This window comes from Dendronephthya gigantea, unplaced genomic scaffold (assembly GCF_004324835.1).
Source record: "Dendronephthya gigantea isolate DGI-Jeju-01 unplaced genomic scaffold, DenGig_1.0 000067F, whole genome shotgun sequence".
In the NCBI taxonomy this organism is placed as follows: Eukaryota; Metazoa; Cnidaria; class Anthozoa; order Malacalcyonacea; family Nephtheidae; genus Dendronephthya; species Dendronephthya gigantea.
Window position 1 is genome coordinate 850,345 of NW_021163077.1, and position 22,254 is coordinate 872,598.

The 22,254-nt window shown below is 37.0% G+C and overlaps 2 protein-coding genes across 3 annotated transcripts; both read right to left on the bottom strand.

The window, feature by feature from the left end:
* Positions 1-1,020: 1,020 nt before the first annotated feature.
* Positions 1,021-3,863, bottom strand: LOC114530993 (prosaposin-like). The gene is made up of 5 exons (XM_028552620.1): positions 3,749-3,863; positions 2,829-2,911; positions 2,537-2,599; positions 2,295-2,375; positions 1,021-1,484 (listed from the first exon to the last, which is right to left on the bottom strand). The coding sequence occupies exons 1-5, from the start codon at positions 3,861-3,863 to the stop codon at positions 1,407-1,409; spliced, it is 420 nt and encodes a 139-aa protein (XP_028408421.1). The 3' UTR covers positions 1,021-1,406.
* Positions 3,864-4,445: 582 nt separating this feature from the next.
* On the bottom strand, positions 4,446-22,230 carry LOC114531019 (prosaposin-like). Of its 2 annotated transcripts, XM_028552646.1 has the most exons (34): positions 22,110-22,230; positions 20,708-20,841; positions 20,321-20,446; positions 19,959-20,018; positions 18,658-18,786; positions 17,984-18,115; positions 17,763-17,822; positions 17,537-17,629; positions 17,005-17,133; positions 16,387-16,446; positions 15,902-16,030; positions 15,534-15,665; positions 15,288-15,347; positions 14,992-15,078; positions 14,738-14,866; positions 14,060-14,119; positions 13,179-13,307; positions 12,792-12,923; positions 12,613-12,672; positions 11,751-11,918; positions 10,596-10,718; positions 10,442-10,501; positions 9,855-9,983; positions 9,497-9,568; positions 8,592-8,651; positions 8,444-8,503; positions 7,584-7,772; positions 7,219-7,281; positions 6,948-7,068; positions 6,495-6,586; positions 6,138-6,200; positions 5,687-5,767; positions 5,153-5,257; positions 4,446-4,775 (listed from the first exon to the last, which is right to left on the bottom strand). In XM_028552646.1, the coding sequence occupies exons 1-34, from the start codon at positions 22,144-22,146 to the stop codon at positions 4,746-4,748; spliced, it is 3,294 nt and encodes a 1,097-aa protein (XP_028408447.1). In that variant the 5' UTR covers positions 22,147-22,230; the 3' UTR covers positions 4,446-4,745. The 2 variants fall into 2 exon arrangements, with proteins under 2 accessions (XP_028408447.1, XP_028408448.1); XM_028552647.1 differs by lacking the exons at positions 15,288-15,347; positions 15,534-15,665; positions 15,902-16,030; ... (1 more) ...; positions 17,005-17,133; positions 17,537-17,629 and having other exon boundaries at positions 22,110-22,229.
* Between the last annotated feature and the right edge of the window lie 24 nt (positions 22,231-22,254).

Here is a 22,254-nt window from a genome sequence, read left to right on the forward strand (position 1 = left end):
AGTGAAAGTTATACTATAAATCGCACGTTTGTTTTTGCCATTACTGATTGATTGCCATTTTCTTATTGTTGCACTACATATTCGTAATTCAGATAAGTGATGGGTCTAAAAGCCGTATACGAATTCGCACCGAAACTTTTTGTTACATTTAAGCAAAATTTTATCCTTTCAAACTGAAAATTTTCAGGAAAAATAATCAATTCTAACTGTTAATGGTTTAAACTTGCCATCGCTAGTTTTATTTTGAATATATACGTGTTAAAACGCCTGGGAAAAGCTTGTCACTGATTAGGGCCACTGGTAAGTTTGCACGTGAATAGCACACAATACAACAATAAAAGCATTAGCATTTTCATACATTTTTTTAAAACTCACGAATATTTCCAGTTATAAAAGCGTTCATATGCAGAAATTTGAAGGAAAATAAAATTCGATCATAACCGATGAACTTGTGTACAATCAATGTCTTTAAATAATTAGGGGACATTTAGTAATTTGCGATGAAATGATTTGAAGGATTTCAGCTGATAGTTTCTAAAAATATTTTTGTTAATCAAGCTTTTTAAACTTCCCGCGTTTATCAAGGGCTGCTCTCTAAACTGTGATTGTGAAGATGTCACGCTACAGGGACCAACCATGACCAAACATAAACGAAATATCTTCAATAATTTAATTCACTTAGTAGAAAGTAATCTTTGACACAGTTCATATCATGAGGGTGCCAAGAAGGTTTGTTACTTTATTAGAAACTTGTTACAAATGAGTGAAATTACTTTCCAAATACTGCAAAAAATTGTTGCAAAAAATTGTTGCAAAAAATGGCACTTTATCAAACTTTCTCTGCCACTGAAAGGTCCGAGATAAACACCGCATTCTCAAGTCAGTTATTGTGTGATGTTACTGGATTGATGTTACTATTGTTCACCCTGGTATACTTTACAACAAAACAGAGAAAGATAATAATAATGTCATATATATTTGACCATGATTTTAGGAGAAAAACCAAAACGTCAAGCCAAATATAATCACGTTCAAACTACGTGCAAATACTCACCTCGGTTGGGTTTTCGAGTGTCTTCATGTGCAAAACGGATGCAAACACTTAACGGCAGAATTTGGAGCGATTTCAAGTATATCGGAAAAGTTTTCCTTTGGTCCGTAACCGTGATCTGTGGACAGATAAGCATCGTAGCCAATAGCGTTTTTGAAGCCGTGTATTGCTTCAGGTCAAACATAACGATGTTGATTGCGAAGAACGAACAGCGATATAGCAGTTTATAAAAATCAAGATCTCCGAAAACTCATGTTACCAAAAAAAATAATAAAACGTTGTGATATATAAAATTATAAATTGAGGAGTAAAAGCTGAGTAAAAGTCTATATTTTAGTACTGATTGACGCAGCTACTATACTCGTTTAAATAGAACGTCTTCCGGCTTGAGTTTCTCCAGATTTTCCAAAGTTCCCGGGCAAAGCCCCAGTTCCTGTAAAAACATAAGATTGAGAAATTGACGGAAGTTCTCGTGACAATTTAATACAGGCACGTCGCTGTCGGTTGTAGCCAGTGGAGTTTTCAACTGGCGCAGAAATGGATGTTCGGAGTTCGGACCCCCTATTTCAATCCTTATAGAAGCCTGGTTTTCATATGTCCCCTAAAATACACCATTCATTGAATAAGTAATCACTCTCATACAGACAAAGGGTTTATTACATAAAATTGCATGCAACGTAGACCACTCGACGACATACGAAAACCAGGCTTATTTAAACCTCTGAATCCTGAGACTCAGTATAACTTGTGAGTTATGTTCATTTGATCTCTAGTTTTGAGCCTCTTAGTGACAAATACACTCCAATAGTCAAAACTATTTAAAGACGTACAACGCGATTTAAAGGAGTCTTTAATTGACAAGCAGCTATATGATCGCAAACTAATCAGTATGATTTCAAACATTGTCATTGCCATCAGTTCTGACCTAGCACAGAATTCCCCTGGCAGGATCAATTTTTTTAAAATTTATTTGAAATTAAATTTCAATAACACTATCGACTGAAATATATTTCATAGGGTAGCAGTGTCAAGCAAATTAATCAACGCTAATTGTATATAGTGATTCATACGCCGGTTTATACTTTCTTGTAATTTATGAAATGTTGATGGTCTATACCCCTCCCTCGTGGAAAACGATGTTTTGTCTACGAGAATGGTGTCGTAAAAATAAAGATTTACATACAAACATGCATGCAAACATAATTCTTTCGAGATTGGCCGAAAAAAATTAAGCCTCGTCTACCTTGCAGAATGTGGAGGGATCGATTTCACCGAGCAAAAGTTTCACAAAAAAGTCGCCATATTGTTTCAGGATCTCATCACACTTGACAACAAGAAAAACATGTAAATTAATCATTAATGGCTTATTTGATTTTCATTCTTGCCATGCCATTTTCTTTTGGGGGGGGGGACAGCTGATTTTCCAATTCATGCATAGCTAATTTGATTTCCACCCACCTCATACCCACGTAAATTTCTACTTACGTCCTTCACTGCAGACGGCGGAAGACGCGAGCAAAATATCTTTAATCCATTCCAAATTTCTTCCTGTGAGTAAATGAGCAAACGTTGCACTTAAATTGGCTCTTTTTTAACCACATTAAATTAATAAAACTGAGCGCGCTTGTCATGCATATATAGTCAGCCGTTTTTTATTTATAAATAAACGTAACTGAAGAGAGCGGAAAAAACTGTGGGCTATGAATCCAGAAATCATGCAGTGACAAAATCGCAGCGTGTACGTCTATATAGCTTCACATTCGGGACAGTTTCGTACTTTGGTCGTGTTTTTTGGGAACATGTGTCCCAGATAGTTGATAGCGTACATACACTCTTGACAAAGAGTTTCCTTCATGGAACCTACAATTGAAATAAATCTGTTTTGCATCTTAACAATTTTTAATAATTTATTTGACCAGTCAGACAAAACTATCTATTTTTTCATTAAAATTTAACCATTAAAATTTAATTTAATGTTACTGTGTTATTACTTTACGTTTAATAAACTAAATTTATGTGAATAAGACTGACTTCCTTAGCTGTTTTATTACAACGACTTAAGAAGAGGAAACATTTTATTGCACCATGCGTTGGAACAATAAATAATCTTAGAAAGAAATGCCCATCGCCCACAAACCGCTTTGACTTCTGTCCATATAATTCATCCACCTCCGGCGTAGAACAAATAAGCTCCTTAACAAACCTTGTCCCCCCCCCCTTCCACTGGGTTGACCTTTTTTGGCGTAAGGTGAATAGAGAGGTTAAGATCGACTTCCGATACGAGTACCGATACCAATATTCAGTCAGGCGCATGCGCAGACGTAACAATCGTCCAAAATGTGGTAACACTGAAAGTCGCGAGTACCGTTTTGGGGCTGAAAATAATGGAAGTGGATAGGTAGGCGAAGTACCAAATTATATTTACTGTATCATTGTCATTTTCTGCAGTAGTTTTCTAATATTATTTAGTTTTTTTAAATTGTATGATGTTTCTGCTTTGTTTGATGAGACTTAAGGATTGTAATTAGAGTTTTTGATGTGAATAGAGCCACTATACTCAGCCATGTCTATTTACTTATTATGGAAGTCACAGTCTTGACCCTTAAAAATTTCCGCGCTGCCAAACAGTAATAAATCTTGTATTTTTGTATCGGTACTGGTAGTGGATCTTAACCTCCCTAATATTGATGAACATACCTTCAGGCTGCCTCGTACCCAGGACATTTCGACCTCCAATTTGCTCACTCCTAAAAAACTGTAAAAGCTTGCAGAGTTTTCTTTTAATAGGCTGTTTATCTTCGTCTTGTTTCATTACCTCCTGCAAAATGAACGTAGGAATCTCATCGGCTCATTTCAGTTTCAGTTAACGACTCGTTATATCCACGTGCATCGTGTTTAATTCACCTCACGCTGTTTTACGCGGTGTTCCTTTTTCATAATGCATTAAATAACCACCGGATGTTATATTTACCATGGGCAATGGTGATCATGCTGGGCCAATACATTCATTTGAGCTCATTTGGCAATCAAGGATAGGCTGGATAGCCTGCAAATAACAGAATCTATTTACACCGTGGAATAAGCGTATAAATAGATTCTGTTATTCGCAGGGTAAATCAAGGAGTTTATATGTTCACGTCTAGATCAAGGTTTGTAACTACAATCCTGGCAACAATCATGTGGACCCTCAGGCCTCAACTTTGAAACACTGATCATGAGTCGTTTTTTCGGCAAGAAATCTCTCTGCCTGTAGGGGGGGGGGTAAGCATTTTCGAAGGGTAATTTCTGCAGAAATAAATCCCTATTTCTTCTACGCATGCGCGATGTCCACGATATACAAATCAACCTCTTTTTAACCGGCAAAACTTGGCCACAGAACAATTACGGACATGAGTTCGCTGCTTTAGTAATAAAAAATTTTAATAAACCACCCCATATACAATAAGCACTTTCAGTTATCATTCTTAATATACTTCCATAAACCAAAATCCTACCCAGTAACTAAACTTTATCCCTACTGTATGAGCATATATTAGGATAATTTTAATCACATGGAACTAAAAATAAGTTTGCATACTATTGTTATAATTAATATTATTATTATTATTATCTAATATTTTTATGAATTGTAAAAATTACGTATACGAAATTGTAAAGTTAATTTAGTGTCATTGTCCATTTTTCGTTTAACTTCTTAGTGGATGTAGTTGCAGTGCTTCAAGGCCTGAAAATTTAAAACGATATTGATTTGAGTTTTAAAGATCTACAGTTCCAGTGCAACGGAAATCCGAACAACAATATCATATAATGCACCCCCCGGTAAACAGCTAAATTCATATCTGTAATTGCTCTATCGCAGGGGCGGGCGATCATCACCCACGGTATGCTTGATCGTGATGTCAACTGTCAAGGGCTGGTTTTATACCGAAGCTGATACAGAGCCATCCATCCATCAGATAAGTGGTTTTTGAATCGCTCAATAAAATGGCCGTAGTTTGGTATAAAAAATCCCGTTTTTGAAAAATCCCTTGACTTGCATGCTAGAAACGTATATCTAACGAAAACAAGGAAAAAACGCAGGCCGAAGACACGCAAACTTACGTTGCATTTCCGAGCATTTTCGACACTAATGCACCAATATGATTCACCCAAGATACAACCATCTTTCAGGTCCAATTTCTTAGAAGCTTGACACAGCTTGAGGAGCTATAAAAGAACCAGAAGTATTCAGCATATTTATTTTCATTTTATATGCAAACTTCCATATTCAACTTCAACCTAACTGGACACACACCCTTCCACCTAACAAGGAGTGATACTGGATTTCTGAATAGTCGAAAGTTGCTTTTATTAGGGGAAAACCTTAACCGGCGAATAACCGTTTTCAAGACGGTTTAACCACTGGATTAACGCAAATCCACAAATCAAAATTCCCTAATAGTTCGTTTATCTGGTTGAATAGGTTGTTTTAGCAATCTTTCCAGATTCAATACAGATTATATCTCTCGTACATGTCTCGAATATGACAGCCATTCATCCATAAACACAAAAACAGGACTTGCCTTAATTAACCTTAAGTTTGAACGGCCTCTGGTCAACAGTCTGACGAGCATAAAAGAAATTATAGAAACCAACCTCGCAGACTTCATCCGGGGTAATTTCACCGAGGATTATCTTAATGATGAGATCACCATACTCTGCCACAATGGCATTACACTAAATCAAGAATAAGGAAGAATGTTTTAGGTTAATGCTACACACCTTGCACACCGCGTATGGCGGAAACTCGGTAAGTAACCAAACAAGGTCGGATGTGTAATTGTCAACCAGGTTCAAACACTAAAATTAAACAAACTTCGAATAGAATCATGATAGAAAAAAACCAGCGGAACCAATAATGCCAATGGCGAAGCATGTTTTTTGGCAGTCCTGTTACAGAGAAGAAGCCCCACGAAAACATGAAGTAAATATAGATTAAACTTTGAAAGAAGGAGGGCGGTTGATATTGATAAAGTGTTGGAAGAAGGAGAAAATGGAGTTTCATGAAGTACAGGAGAAAGGTATAGAGTAAAAAGAAAACACACACCTCTGTCTTCAAGGAAGCAGGAAGCATATTGCAAATATCCTCAAGCGCCTTCTTAATCTCTTCCTATAAATGAACAAATCAATGATCTTCGATTCAGAGTGTCTCAGAAAAAAACGGAAATCAACAAACTCTTATGCAGGATATTTTAAATGTAATCCTAACGTATTAAAATATGAAAGAGCAGTAATTTAGCTTTCTATAATGATACCTATCTTGTTGCATAACAGCAAGAATTGATCAATAAAAAAATAGTGATCAACTCCCAGTGGTGTATAAAAAGAATCAATCTCTAGGAAATCAAATAACGCCTCTTTCTTGTTATATCAAATAAAATTGTTTTTTGCTATGCAGTTATACCTCAGTTGCGTTTGATTCGAGGATGCTCTCCAAATACTGCACGGCCATTTTGCAAAGATCACATGTCTCGTCATTAGGCTTGCTGAAGGTAACTATAAAAAGATGAAATAAAAATCAGATGGTTCATGATAAGGACTTCATCCTACAAAATCTGCGATAGTCAAAAATGAAATGACAACTAATGGAGCGATGGAACGTGGTTACGGGGTTTCTAGGTTCTATAATTTTCCCGAGATGTGAGTGAGATGTATATTGATTTCTTTCGAAAAAAGGTTTAACGTTGTTTCATGCATTCTAGGTATAGAGTTAATCAGTCTAAAAGACAGTCATAAAGTCATTTTTTTGGAGGATAATCTGTCCTGAGCGAATGACTGTAGAAAAAACGATCTTTTTTCCCTTTCAATTTTTTGTAACGGTGTTCGAGATTTGGGCCAGCTGACAAAGGTTTCTTACATTTGGAAGGTTTTCCATTAGAAGAACACAAGCCAAGTTTAGTGCAGATTTGATCCGGTGTAATTTCCTCCAAAAGAAGTGTGATGATCTCGTCGGCATATTTGTTGACGAAGGTATCACACTAAGCAAAGATTGAGACATGGTTAATATAACAGGATTGTACAATATGAATGCATATTTAAGCTGCCTTCATTTCCTTCTGGATGAAGGAACAAGGAACGACGGAATTTAAAAATGATATATTATAGGCGAAAATGTTTCATATACTTACCTCAGATCTTATCGTCGACGGTAGCAATGAGCACACTTTATCTAGCGCTGCTTCAATTTCCTCCTGTGATAAAAAATGCGATAGAAATAATTACCCACAGGCCACAACACCCCCAATGGTCACCACAATAAAACAATCATCCAAAATTTCACACACCAGGCCCTCGTCACAACCTCACATGACTGACCACTGCTACGAAATATAGTTATTATCATCGTAATGTCAGGATCACCTCCTTACACCATACCCCACCACAATCCGTCCTCTACCCAACATTGTCGCGACATCACCCATCAATGTGTCATCCCCAAATTACCCACAATAACCCAATCACGCCACGATCACCCCTATATATTATCACCTACCCTCGTAGCTTTGTCCCCCAATATACTGTCCAACTCTTTCATAACAAATTCACAGATAATACATTCGGCTGAGCCTGTAGGAGCCTCGACCTTCTTCAGTGCCGGGCGAAGAAGAGCCATTTCAAAACGATCAACAGCTTTGCTTGTCGCGTTACAGAGACCAAGTTCGGTACAAACTTTGGAAGGATCCTAGGACAACAAACATACTTAGGATTAGTTGATTAGTTCTCTTTATGTGTGTCGCACATATACGTAAGGACAAATCCTCGGTTCAGCAACGATTCGGCGGCTATCAGCAATCACAGAAAATGGCGATAAAGTCTGGAAACTCAGCTGAAAGTGCCTATTACCATGGTTGCGGATTTTGAATAAATCAAAAGTTTAAGGTATTTTAAAAAACTTTGCAAAACATTTTGTAATTGAAAACTTTTGCCTTGATGAATTAGTCTTTAAAGTTACCGGACATGAAGTCAAATCGGGAATTGAAAATCAGTTTTCTTTTGTTTAAGTTGCACGATTTGAGGTCATGTCCGGTAACATCCATCAGGAGAGATTGCAAAGTTTTTAAAATACCCTTTTAAAATACTTTTGATATACTCAAAATCCGCAAACATTGTATAGGTACTTGAAATTATTATTCTATCCTTCTGCTCCTGACGTCCTGTTTATGATAAATTCGTGCACGGCTAAAAGTAGACATTTTGCATTGAGCAATCGTTCGTTCCAAGGTGTCACTTCGCTGAATCACTCAACTGTAGTGTTAAAACACTGAATGAACTGCCTCGACATAGGCGTAGGATATAATCATGGTATAGTCTCAGCGATGAGAGCATTTTATAAACAGATCGATATCAACTTACATCCATGCTGGCGAGTGCCTCCAATATCAAAGGCAGGTAAGCCTCCACGTAGGTCTTGCACTGTTGAGACAGAATTAGAAACATATAAAAGTAAGTAACAATGTGGCAGGAGACTCACCCCCGCCTGACAATTTACCAAAAGGCTTACTTGATCAGCAAAAGATCCAAGGTCGGCGCAAAGAGACTCGAGAAGAGTAGTAAGTCCTTCCTAAACAAAAGTATGTAAACACTCGTAAACATCCTCATACATTGCATTAATGTAATTACACCTAACGGCCCGTTTACACTTGCAATTTTTGCTGCGATTTCATGGCCGATCTTCCTCTTTTGATAGATGTCAACGAGTGAATTAGTTACTGAAGTTCAAATAAGAGCTCTTATACATCATAGCATTTGCAACTAATTACTCGTTCACATCTATCAAAAGAGGAAAATCGCACACAAAATCGCAGCAAAAATCGCAAATGTAAATGAGCCTGACATAGAAACAAATGTCAACATTATACATCCTAAGGCCTGTTTAGTGGTATACTGTAACTTTCTAGCTTCTTTTCCCAGATATAAACGAGCGATTCAAAAATCTCTGGCTTGTAAATAGTCTGAACAATCATAGCTTATCTAAAGTGATACCGATATCGTATCGGTGTATCCCTATAGGAATATCGGCACTGACATGGAATATCGTCATGGCTAGCTGTTTGGCTAATATTACCGAAATCTGTACATCGTAATGCCATGTACCTAATTTGCGTGTACTGAAATCAAATACAAGTGTGAAAGCAATGCGCATATTGTTTTTAAACTTATTTCAGTAAATGGCTTCATTATGTCATAGTTAAATTCTTTAAATTGTATAGAATATCAAATCGGTATCGACCGTATATCAGCCTTTGAATATCAGCTATCGGAATATCGGTGCATGAGTTTCATGTTCTCTGTCTTCTATCAAGCGACCTTCTTCCCCATTCTCTCTTAATTACACCTCTTCTTTTCGATTATGCTTTATTTCACTCTCTCTCATTTAGTTGTTTTTCTCTGTCCCAAGTCCTTTACCTGCATACTTTTGTCTTCTAAGATATCTTTGACCTCGGCAAAGACCAGTTTACATTCGTCACAGAAATTATCCTAAATAAAAACCTTTCATTTACCATTACTGGACAGACTGTTGGCCTCCAAAATGTTCGTCACCCAATAGCAACAATTCTCTGTTGTATTATTTTTCACTAGATATTACAGCAATACGGAAGCAGTGACGGTGTTTTGGTTTTTTCACACGCTTATTGTAAAGAATAGCCTTCCATCAACGGTTACTTTATTCCTTGGCTTTTTCAACTCATCTGCTTATATAAACGTGAAGGCCCAGTCTAACAGGACCAACTATTTCAGAAACTTGAATAAATGGGTGACTGACCTTCGACGTTAAACGATTCTGGATAGAGGGATGTGTTTTGAGGTTCGCGACGAAAACGTTCTTGATGAATTCTTCCTTGCTATTTGAAGAGCACATTCCAAGTTCTGTACACAGTTTTTTTGGGTGAGCCTGAAGAGAAAAGGTAGTAAGAAAAAGGTAGGATGGTAGGTATATAAGGGTAGTGGTGGTAAGATGGTGATGATGGTGGTACTGATGCGAGTGGCATGGATCATGGACCAATGATGAAAACACAGAAGGTGCATGCTTGCAGGTCTAACGAGGGAAGTATCGAGTTACTAGTAATGGTAAACTAGTGATGATGATGGTAGAGATGATAAGGGTCTGACTATAAGATGGTAGGGATGATAAGGGTCTGACAGTGATAGTGCAAATGATGATGGCATTGTTAGTTATTGTTGGTGGATGATTTGTTTCCGGTCCAATGATAGTGATACAGATAATATTGGGCTTCTTGTGGCACAGATGATGGTGGTCTGACGATAAAAGTGTGGTACCGCATATTATATATGATACTAATAATGATAGTGGTGGTATGAATGATGGTGATTAAATACAGTTCGACCTACCGTAACGTCCTTAATAGTTTTGATCAACGTAGACCCAAAATAAGTCACAGTATCATTGCACTGAAAACACAAAAACACAAAATTGTACAGAAATTTTGCGAGATGATTCAACTTTTGAAAGGAACGAATGTTGTCGATACAACCAAACAATTACCATCTTTGCTTTAGAGCCAAGTGTAGCACACATTTCTCTCATGACTGCCACGAGTTGAGTGCTATTATTGGTAGCATAGTAATTCACCAATTTCATTGTGGCCTCACACTCTTCACACTTGTCCTGAGCATAAGAAAATATGATAACGCAATAGAAAGTCAGTGAGAGGGACTTTGATTTATTAAAGTGAAAGTCAAGTTCGTTCTGCGTATTGCCTCTGATTTAGAAATTGTCCGTTTGAAATTGAAAAGAAAATTCAAATCTTTCTGAGCATAAGCTCTAGTTCATATTATTGTTACATATGTTCATATTAGATATTCAGAAAGAACATCGTTTGTTTCATTTGAAAGCACATCGATATTCAGAATGCACATCGTAAACAAACCGTTTTTTAAGCTATTGGGTGGTAACTGTTGCAAAATTGTGAATAGAAGTACGTGGGAACATTCGCTCCGAAGAAAAAACATAAAGTGGTTGGTGCTATACATCTTCACCATCGGTATTATCACTCTCATTTATCTATTTGTAGATTATATAGATATATATTTGCAGAGATGTTTTAAAAAAAGACATCGGCAAGTGAAAGATAAAGATTGTTTATGTTAACCATTTTTTAATCAATTTTTTGTCAACAATTTTTTAATCAATTTTTTAATGTAAATTTCATTGAAAGTTATATTCTGACTTCTGAGCGCTATATTCTGCCCAATTACAGCCGGGGGCGCTCACTATAACCATGACCGTGACTAGGGGAATGGATTTGAGAAGTTGAGGGAGGTAAACAAGATTACCGCAAGTTTTAAAGATCGTTATAACGTGAAATTATCCGGCAACAACCAACCACAATCAAAAACACTAAGCATTTATCTTCGTTAACACCTAAGCCTATAACAACTACCATAATCCCAAAAGCAAACGTTTCCGGGTGTTCTGAAATGGCGGGAAAGGGCTGGGACTAGTTGTAAATCCATTTCTCAAGTGAAAAAACTTAATACGTCTTAAAATCTACTTTATTTGGGTTTCAAGCTTCAAATTTATGTTATGAGCTATATCTAAACATAATAAAAAATTCGAGCCTAGTTCATTGTTTTAACCTGGAACCTACAACCTTAAAATATATTATTATTAGTATTATTAAGGTTTTAGTTCACCTACTTCATCGGACTCAACATTCTTTGGTGGTGTTAGAATCACAGGGCCAGGCATAATGGGTACTAAAACGCTCTCTGCCAGCGGTTGCAGGTGTTCTAAGGCACTCATGATACCGACAGCTTTATGCGTTGCATTGCAAAGACCAAGCTCATCACAAATCGTAGTGGGATCCTAGAAGTACAAGATTTCATGTGATATTTGATATATCAGTCTTAGAGGTGAAGGTTGTATTTAAAGTACACATATAGGGTATAACGTCAGTGATCTTGGGGGACCATGGTTGTTTTCAGAAAGCAAGGACAAGGTTTCGTCGAGTTTTGGTACTTTACATTGTATTTCTTTAGTTAAGATTAGAGATAACTAACTTTATATAATTATAGCTAATGTAATTCAGTGTTACGAACTTGTCAGAGAACGCGCCAGCTTCGTTCTCAGGCTCTTTGAAGTACTTCGCGGAGAAAGAACTAAGCGCGAGGGGTATCAACTGCTTCTGTGAGGTACAACCACAGTGTCTATTATATAGCGATGTGTACAGAATGTACTCGCACTCAAATGAACTGAAACTCTTTAAGTGACTAAACTAAAAATGTCTCAACTGCCTCTGCGAGGCACAACCTCAGTTCCTATATTTATGTATATATTTATAACGATGTGTACAAAAACAGCAAAATGCTCCTATAGATGAACTGAATCTCTGATAAAGTTGACACTGAAACCGTGCTCAATGGTCCTTCACTACGGTTCAAATTGGCTTGAAAGATGGCGGCCGAGTCATCGTTCCAGTTCACAGAGTCCAGTGAACCACATGCGCTGACCACCCCACAAAATAAATTATCATAACTTAAAATCATTTTCATGTACTCACATCTAAGCTGGCGAGTTCTTCCAAAACCAAGGGTAGATATGTATCAACGTACGTCTTGCACTAAACGTAACAAAATAACAATAAATGATTTAAAAAGTATACAGTCTATATATGTAGAGCGATAGTACAAGAGCGACGAAGAAATAACGTGGTATGAGGTTTTTGATAAAGTTATGTACCTGCGCTGCGAAGCTTCCAAACTCATCACACAGAGCTTCGACTGCACTGATGATTTCTTTCTGCATATCCTTGTCTTGTAACAGGTCCTTAATTTCACCAAACACTAGTTTGCACTCTTCACAGTAATCAGCCTATATAACAAAATAAATTAAAAAATAGTGTTTTTTGCAGGAAAATCTAGTATCCACTGTTATGCCAATCACTAACTAATTATATAGAAGCAGCAATAATCATCGTTCACAAGGGTAATATTATATTTTACCCTTGATACACACTACATTCAATACCGAAAAAACGTTTCTTGCAGTGTTGGAATGTACTGATCAATGGATAAAAATCCTCTCCTCCGGGTATTAAACTGATCGCTGGCAATCACCCACCCTTACCTTTACAGATTTCAGGGCACGGATGTACGGGTGACCTTTCAGTTTTGTGAGAAGAATTTCCTTTATGATTTTCACGTTGTCAGTGGATGAACATAATTCAAGATCCTTACACAGTCTTTCACCGTCAGCCTATATAGATTAAAAAAAAGAAAGGCTATTATTACTTAGATCTTCTGCTAACCTTATCACAAACACGCCTATGTTACATATTTGAAGCAAAGTCTGACTCCCAGACCTGTGTTCAGGCCAGAGGCGGAGATATCGGGGGTGGATGCTAGGATATAGCCCAAGAAATAAGTGTGAGAGGGCCTAGCCCCCCTAATATATATAAAGATTTTTAATACATTCAAGTAAAAAACTTAGAATAGAAAATTGAATAACGGTGGCCTAAGTCAGATTTTGTCAGAAATGAGACTTTGCTTCACTCTTACATCCAGTGTTAGCAATTTAAACTAAATTCTCACTACTTGCAAAAGTTCAGGCAGAAAAGTTAGTAGGCTATCGAAAAGAACTTCATTAGGAATGTATTAACTTTGTGATGCCGCAGTCTGTGCATGCGCCGGGAGTAGAGACTATATATGGACGATTTGCGTGATTTTGGTTTGCATTGTTAACAATTTTTGAAGCCATTTTTGTCGCGGTCAGGCAACACGATGACTTTAATTTCAGCCTCCCCCCCCAAAAAAAAAAAATGTTGCGCGCCGCCCCTGGTTCAGGCGTCGATTGTATGAAAAAGAAGTTAACTTTAAATAAAAAAATGGTTCGCGGTTCCTTTGGCGTCCACAGGTGGTAGTACAGCAGTGATTTGCTGCATGTTTAGCGGTGATCCTGATATATCGGTGAAACTATACAGAGATACAATTATGATTTTAAAAACGTACCGTAACATTGCTGAGAAAAGCGATGACCTCTTTTTTATTCTTTTGCACAGCTGATTTGCACTATATAAATTCAATTCGGTAAAAACTTTATTATAATAGTACTGGATATTATGAAAAGGCATTTAAACTGCAATATCTGAATAATTTAGAATTTTCATCGATTGCGGTAGCTATAGCTGATGAGTCATTAGTCGGTAGCCAAGAGCGCCGTTTGAAGTCGCTCAAGTTATTTAAAAAAAAATTTTCTCACTCTCCAACAAAAATACGCGTTTCAAAATCTTAGTCATTCGGGAAATTCAAGGGAACACTTCATATAGACTTTCGCAAAAAAACTTCTATTTAGAAATTTGAGTTTTTTACAGCGTACAGAATGAAATTGCAAGCGAGAAAAAATGAACGATGCTGACTATGCGCATAAATTGTTCAGCCAGTAGACAGAATAATCAAATAAGTTAATTGGCTCATGCAAAAGTCTATTTTTTTATTCATAAAAAACGAAAATTTTTTTATTCATATAAACGAAAAAAACAACTTAATCTCCTGCAAGAATGTTTATAGTAGTGCAATGCCATGCAATGCAAAAGCACAACTCGTCTAGCAGCATATCGGCAATTTTCATGATGAATTTAGCTCTTACATGCATGCACAGTGTACAACGCAAAAATTGCGGATTTATACCTGCTCAGCGACAACAGGAATTCCTCCACACAAATTGGTCAAGATTTCGATCACCTTCGATGGATTTGCTTTGACGTAAGCATTTAGTTTTGCTACAGCGGCCTTGCATTCATCACATTGGTCCTCCGGCTACAACAGCGACAATATAAAATTAGTTTTGTTGGCAGTTACTGTAATTCACATTCAATATCGAAGCTTCAGGAGGTTTACGAAACACAAGGTCGCGGGCATAATGGGAATCAAAACTTCTTTACCTGTGCCACCGAATGTTGTACGGCACTCGTGAGAGTTTTCATTGTTGTATTACAAAGACCGAGCTCATCACAAATTTCAGTTGGATCCTAGAGATGGAAATAATTGACGTTACATGGGGTACCTTGATCGAACTAGGGTTCAGCTATTTTATAGTTTCAGGCACATCTATAGATACACAGTCGTCCGTCATCAGAACGAAAATAAAACTCCGCGCTCATTTCATCAGCAGATCATTACAGTATAGCTACAGCTTCCCGTTTGGAAAAATGCAACCACCGGCTAATTGGATACTCACATCTAAGCTGGCGAGTTCTTCCAAAACCAAGGGTAGATATGTATCAACGTATGTCTTGCACTAAACGTAGAAAAATAACAATAGTTAATTGGTATACTGTGCTTGCAATTGAAAAATATCCTCGTCCCAAGCAAGTTTCGTAGGGCATGTACGACAGGGAAATGACCTAGGGACGACCGTACGACGCTCTTGATGAAAAATCATAGAGTCAAAATTAATAATTATGATTTATGAAACACTACGTACTTGAGCTGCGAAGCTTCCAAACTCATCACACAGAGCTTCTGCTGCTTGGATGATTTCTTTCTGCATATCCTGGTTTTGCAAAAGGTCCTTTATTTCACCGAACACTAGTTTGCAGTCTTCACAATAATCAGCCTTTGTATATAAATGGTGATAAAACAAAAAAATACTGTTTATTTCTTCAAAAATCAATAATTATTATTTATACTACCAATCTGATTAAGTGGCAAAAGATTGTCACTTCATATTTTACTCTTAATGCATATAATATCTAATACCAAGAATTTTTTTACTTCACGGATGGGATATACCAATTGATGGGCAACCCACCCCCCCCCCCTGCCAGCGAACGTATTATATACATCAATTACCTTCACAGACTTCAGAGCACGGATGTATGGGTGCCGTTTGAGTTTACTGAGAAGAATTTCTTTGATGATTTTCACGTTGTCAGTGGACGAGCATAATTCAAGTTCTTTACATACTTTCTCACCATCAGCCTGTAGATTGAAAAAAGGGAAGAAGCATGAGTATGATGCCGGTAATGAATAAACCAATAGTGTAATAACACAAAGTTTCCTAGTTGGTAAATTTACATCTCCTAAAAGTAGAATTGCATTACAACTTGCAAGAAAAATTGCATCGTGTAACACGGCTTTGTTTTTATCTTTCAAATTACAGCAGGCGAATTTTATTGACTTTTTTATGTCTTAAGACGTGAATTATGGGGTCCCGAACCTACGAAACCACCCTTGGCCCCAATGCTGCGGTCTAGATGATATGATGATGGTCTAGTTATGGTTGTATATAGCGCTGATATTGGCGATGCTGATATATAGAAATATAACTTACGTACCGTAGCTTCTCCAAGGAAAGCAACGATCTGTGTTCCATACTCTTTTACAACCATTTTGCACTACGAATTTAAGTAAAATTTATATTAAATACTAGCTATATTTTTTGACAAGACAGTTCAACTACAAAAATTCGGCACATTGCCTCATCGGAGAGTTGAATCGTGAATGCTGCCAGCTGATTTGTGAACAGCAAAAAAATTCCAAAATTAGATTTCTTGGTCAAATTTATTTTAAATTGAAAACATATAAAAATTGTAGTTCTTTTATAATTCATAGCGAACCTTCCTCGCAGATCTTAAAATATTGAGCAAATTTACCAGATTTCCGCAAACCAGTTCCATTGTTTTTTTGTTATCATTTTTATTATTTAACCGGTGCGGACTGGTGATATTTGCAGTCGGTCGCAAAACCCAAGTGCAAGAATTCGCATCAAATGCTTATGTGTTATAACAACTGCAGAGAATAGACAAAAACAGTTTTCGACATTTCTACCGAAGATTAAAAATAATCTTTATTTTGTATAAAAATAGAAGATGGTGCAATATGACAATGTATATGTACACCTTTTCAAATCAGTTTCAACTCGGCATCACGAAATGAGAAAGGTCTATTCCTACCTTGGCAGCAGCAGATTGAGGAAGTTCAGCACATAAATTGTTCATGATTTCGATAAGTTTCGATGAATTTGCTTCGATTAAAGCGTGTAGTTTTGCTACAGCAGCTTTACACTCGTCACAATTGTCAGCCTAAAACAGCAACAAAATATTAGTTTGGCGGTTTGCATTCACATGCAGAATGCGAGCACTTCTAATACCCGGAACGATAAGGAGTTCAGGAATGACAGAGTCGCGATGATATATGACAGTAGTGATTAAACAATATTCTTGGTGACATCATATAAGTAAATTAGCTTGTATATGTACACCACGTAAATATTTAATGCTGCAAAGCTTTCGGTCCGTTAACCCAGGCCTTCATCAGTGCAATTTTCAATTTTGATCATCGTTCAATTGTTTATTGCACTGATGAAGGTCCGGGTTAACGGTCCGGGTTAACGGTCCGGATTAACGGACAGAAAGCTTTAAAGCATTAAATATACTTACGTGGTGTGCCTACAAACTAATTTACTTAGTAATTTTACACGTTCACCTGTGCCTGTGGTGGCGAATGTTTCAAGACACTCGTGACAGCTTTCACCGTTGAATTACAAAGACCGAGCTCATCACAAATTTCAGTTGGATCCTAGAGATGGAAATAATTTAGTTATAGTCATAAGGTATCTCTCAGCAGTGCAAAATTTTGGGTTTGAGTACGAGTACATGACTTAGTAAAATAACAAAACCATAAACCCATGCCCACGCCCATGGATACTCACATCTAAGCTGGCGAGTTCATCCAAAATCAAAGGCAGGTATGTATCGACGTAGGACTTGCACTAACAAAGAAAAATCGCAATACAAATACTGTATTAGTGTAGTGTAGTATAGCCTGTATAGGTTCATAGTGTGTCAAGCTTAGATAGCCTAGAAGTGTTTCAGTGTATCCAGTTTCATATTGCCGTCAGTATTCGCTGCAAATGCATGATGAATCTCATACTTGAGTGGCAAAGCTTCCAAACTCCTCACAGAGATCTTCTACTGCAGCAACGATTTCTTTCTGCAAATCGTCGTCTTCTAAGACGGTCTTTATTTCACCAAATACAAGCTTGCAGTCATTGCAATAATCAGCCTATATTAAAAAAGACACTGTTATTTCTTTGAAACCGTAGTTTAAGTAATTTTATTGGGGACACCTTCGGCTTCATACCCCCCGGCAGGACGTTTTACTCAGGGCCGTCCTCAGGATATTTTACAGGGGGGGTGTAAGGTCATCTTAACCGACTGATCGACGGACTTGTACCGACTACACTCTGGATGAAACTTTGTCAAGTTTATATTGGATCGGTCTATAGTGTCAAAAATATTTTTGTCTGCCGACTAAAATAGCAATTTTACCGACTGAACCTCAGAATAAACGTTTTTCTGGGGGGGTGTGACACCCCCCCAAACCCCCCCGTAACTCCGGGCCTGGTTTTACTGTTTAAGGCTGCCGAATACGTCAGCAATTGGCCAAATGGTCGTGAGACAAAATTCTTTTCATTTCTTGTATGTCTATTCGTGGTAAAAATCAGGTACGTGTGCTGACTTTGTGAGGTATGTAAGCTTAGTTTGCAACGAGTGTGTTCAGTAGCAAACAAAATGCGTGTCAGTTTCTCGTCACCGCTTTCTCACCTTCGCAGATTTCAGCCTAACAATGTACGGATGAGATTTCAGTTTTCTGACAAGAATTTCTTTTATGATTTTCACATTACCGACGGAAGTACATAGTTCGAGCTCTTTACACAGTTTTTCACCATCAGACTGAAGATTAAATAAAGTAAAAAGCAAATATTTAGTACATGCTTGTTATAATCATGGTATGGTCCATGATGGACCGTGATGGCCTCAATCACGATGAAGATAATGATCACAGTGGCAAATGAGTATTATTTTAGTGATGATGGCGATAGCAGTCGTGCTACAGTAGGTGATGATGATTGTATGGTTTAATATGTACCACAGCTAACTGTGGATGAAGAGGTGGTCATGGTAAAGACAATCATAGTACTGAGTGATGTTGGTGATAGTGTACTTAGAGACAGGTTAGGGCAGCTTTTTAAATAGTCATTTCAAAAAAACGAACTTTCATTTGTTTTCCAACTATACTAGAGAATTACTCCCGAATTTCAAACTGAGCCAACCTAAAGCCAGATTACGTTTTTGCAGTCCTTTCCAGGTTTTTTCAAATTGATGGGATGATATATTTTAATTATGATTTTTGGCACTTCACTCGATGCAGGTAAATCCAGAGGTTAAAAAGGGTCATAATTTCGAGTGGAATTGAACTCGAAATTAAGATGCTTTTGAACCTCTGACATGTTAAAACATTCAAAATCAAGCGTCACGACGTGACGAAGATTGCAACGCGATCAGCTTTTAGATTACTAGATGATTTAAGATTTCCTCATGTCAGACATCAGACATTGGGGTACCGATTCTATTTTTTGGGAGAGCGGTTAACAATTTGCCCAACTGCCCTGATCTTTAGCGTTTTTATCTTTTCCCCTTTCAATTACTGGACAACATGGGCATCAATCGAAGGGGACATATTATGCCAGGCTGATTTCTATTAAATGGGAAATTGTTTTCAAAAGAAATTAGCCAGGCATAACAGAATATATGGTCCCCCTCAATCAACCTTCCATGGATGCCAATGCTGGACAATAAATATGTGTATATTAAACATTACCTGAATGTGCTGAAATTTGATCTATTTGAAAACTTTTAACCCTGTGACTGGATGAATGCAACAGTCCAGAATTTGTGACGGGAGTATTAACTATAACTAGTCATCTATAACTAGTATTAACTACTATGTAGATAATCCAATGCATAGGATGACAGGATGTGTAAAACCACATAGGTAACAGCTAATGGCTTTCTGGTGATTGTTGTTTGGTATATAATAATGAATTAAAATTCTAAGAACTCACTGTTATTTCTTTAAGCGCAGCAATGATCTGTTCTCCATACATTTGAACAGCAAGTTTGCACTAAAAATTCAAACATGAAAAACTATTTCCTGTTTTCTTTCATTTTTGCTTCAGCCTGAATATATTATCTCACTAATTATTTATGAACAAAATCCAAATGATGTGATATATTAATGTTGTAAATCGTACAGAGACTTGTCCAGATAAACAGAAAGTTTAACTTTTATTTCCTTGGCTTAGACAATTAACTTTGATATTACTGTACTTTGGAAATTAACTCATATGATAGGCCATTTTTTGTAAATTGCGATATGTCCACGTAAATGGTATGTATATAGTCTCATCTAAGAGATGATTTATACCTCAGGAGCACTACTGCCAAGTCCAGCACAGACATTGTTCATGATTTCAAGAACCTTTGATGAATTTGTTGCCACAAAAGTATTTAATTTTGTAATAGCAGCTTTGCACTGGTCACATTGGTCAGCCTAAAACAGCAACAATATAGTTAGGCTTGCAGAAACATATCCCTTCATTTGTACATACTGATGCCCTTTCTCCACCTACAAATAGCTATCTACACTATTAATTACATAGAAGCCCAGTTTATCCTAAACTGCACAGAATACAATTTTGTTATAGTTATACAGCCCCCGCTGAGCTATCCATTTATTGATGCAGTACAGTACAATAAACAAGTTGCACTGCTCTAGAAAATATTTGTAAATTCCTAACACATAAATACACACCCCCTTAGGTTTCCACACATAATTTCTACAGTGTTCAACAGCCTTGCACTCAACAGCCTGTTTGTAGTTATCACACCAGTACGAAGGTCCATAGGTACATTTTTCCTCACCAAGTCTGCTAGGATAAGCATAGGCTAGAAAAATTGTTTTGGTTAATACAATACGAACAGACACAGTTTGCCCAATGCATGAGAAAAAACAGTATAGCAATTTCGACCAGCTAATCAATTGCCACATATTTTATCAGCACAGATGGACATTGGGATGGAACCATGCAGTGCAGGTCTTTGTCAAATTGACATTTTTAACTGGAGTTTGGATTTTGCCCTTTAAATACATTGTTATTTGGTTATTAGGCATCTATAATATGGTATAATAACTGCCTATTGCCTAAAATAGACAAAAACAGTTCAAATTTCGACTCAAGGACCTTCTCCAGGAGAGTTAGAATTGAACACACTCATTTTAGCACAATCATGCTATGCGCCTGACTGATTTCTCTAAAAACAACCGCTTTGTGTGCAAACATGAATATATGAATATCCCTCCAAATTAAGAACCTACAGACAGCCCTTGGAAAGTACACAGAATTGTAGGTCATGCGGGTAATTTCTAGAAAAGGTTTCATTCAGGTTGTCGAAGCTTTGTTTCAGTTGTCCCATCATTGCGTAGGTAGCATACAGACATAGAGCAGTTGGAGCTAGATATATATATCACAGAGCGTCGGCATAAGAAATAATATTATAGCGCTTAAGTCACATGATAAAATATTGTTTGAATTTCCCAACCTTTAAATGATAAATGATTACTTTGGGGAATGAAAGGCTAAATTGCACAATTCAAACTGAAAGTTGTCATATTGCTCAATATTGTCGGGTTTCAAATTCACTTCCTCGACCGTTCGCAAACACGAAGAACTTTTTTCACTTTCAATTGAAAACTTAATGATGCGAAACGAGACAAGTAAACAAAACTAAGTTTTAAAAGGTAATACTTGGGTGTATAATTGCTGCATGGGCTGCCGTTCACGGTATGATTTACGTACTTCATGAAACGTTACGGCTCGGTTCGTGTCTTAAAAAAATATTAATAACAGATGTGTTGCAATTATTTGTTCCTTTTGTTCGAAGAAAAGTAACAAAAAATTCTACCATACGGGATGCAAATACCCAAACTCAAGCTGCAAACCTTAGTTTACATACTTGTATGCCGGGAATCAACTAGGAAAAGTTTTTATCAAATAATATATCGATGCTACACAAGATATGTTTAGACGCTTCTCGAGTTTATTTTGCGGACAGCAACATACGCAATAATAGCTTTCAAACAATTGAAGCTTTTACTGACTGTTAAACTTACTCAGCAATTTCGAGTTAAAATAATATAGAAAATCCACTCTTACCCACAGCAATTAGACACGCAAATGCCAAAAACTTCATGGTGCTTTTATTCGTTGAAAATTTCTGTTACTAAACTGTAGTGCAACGTCTGACACCTGAGACCAGACAAATGTCAAAACAAAATTTTGCTTGTTTAAATATTCCTCG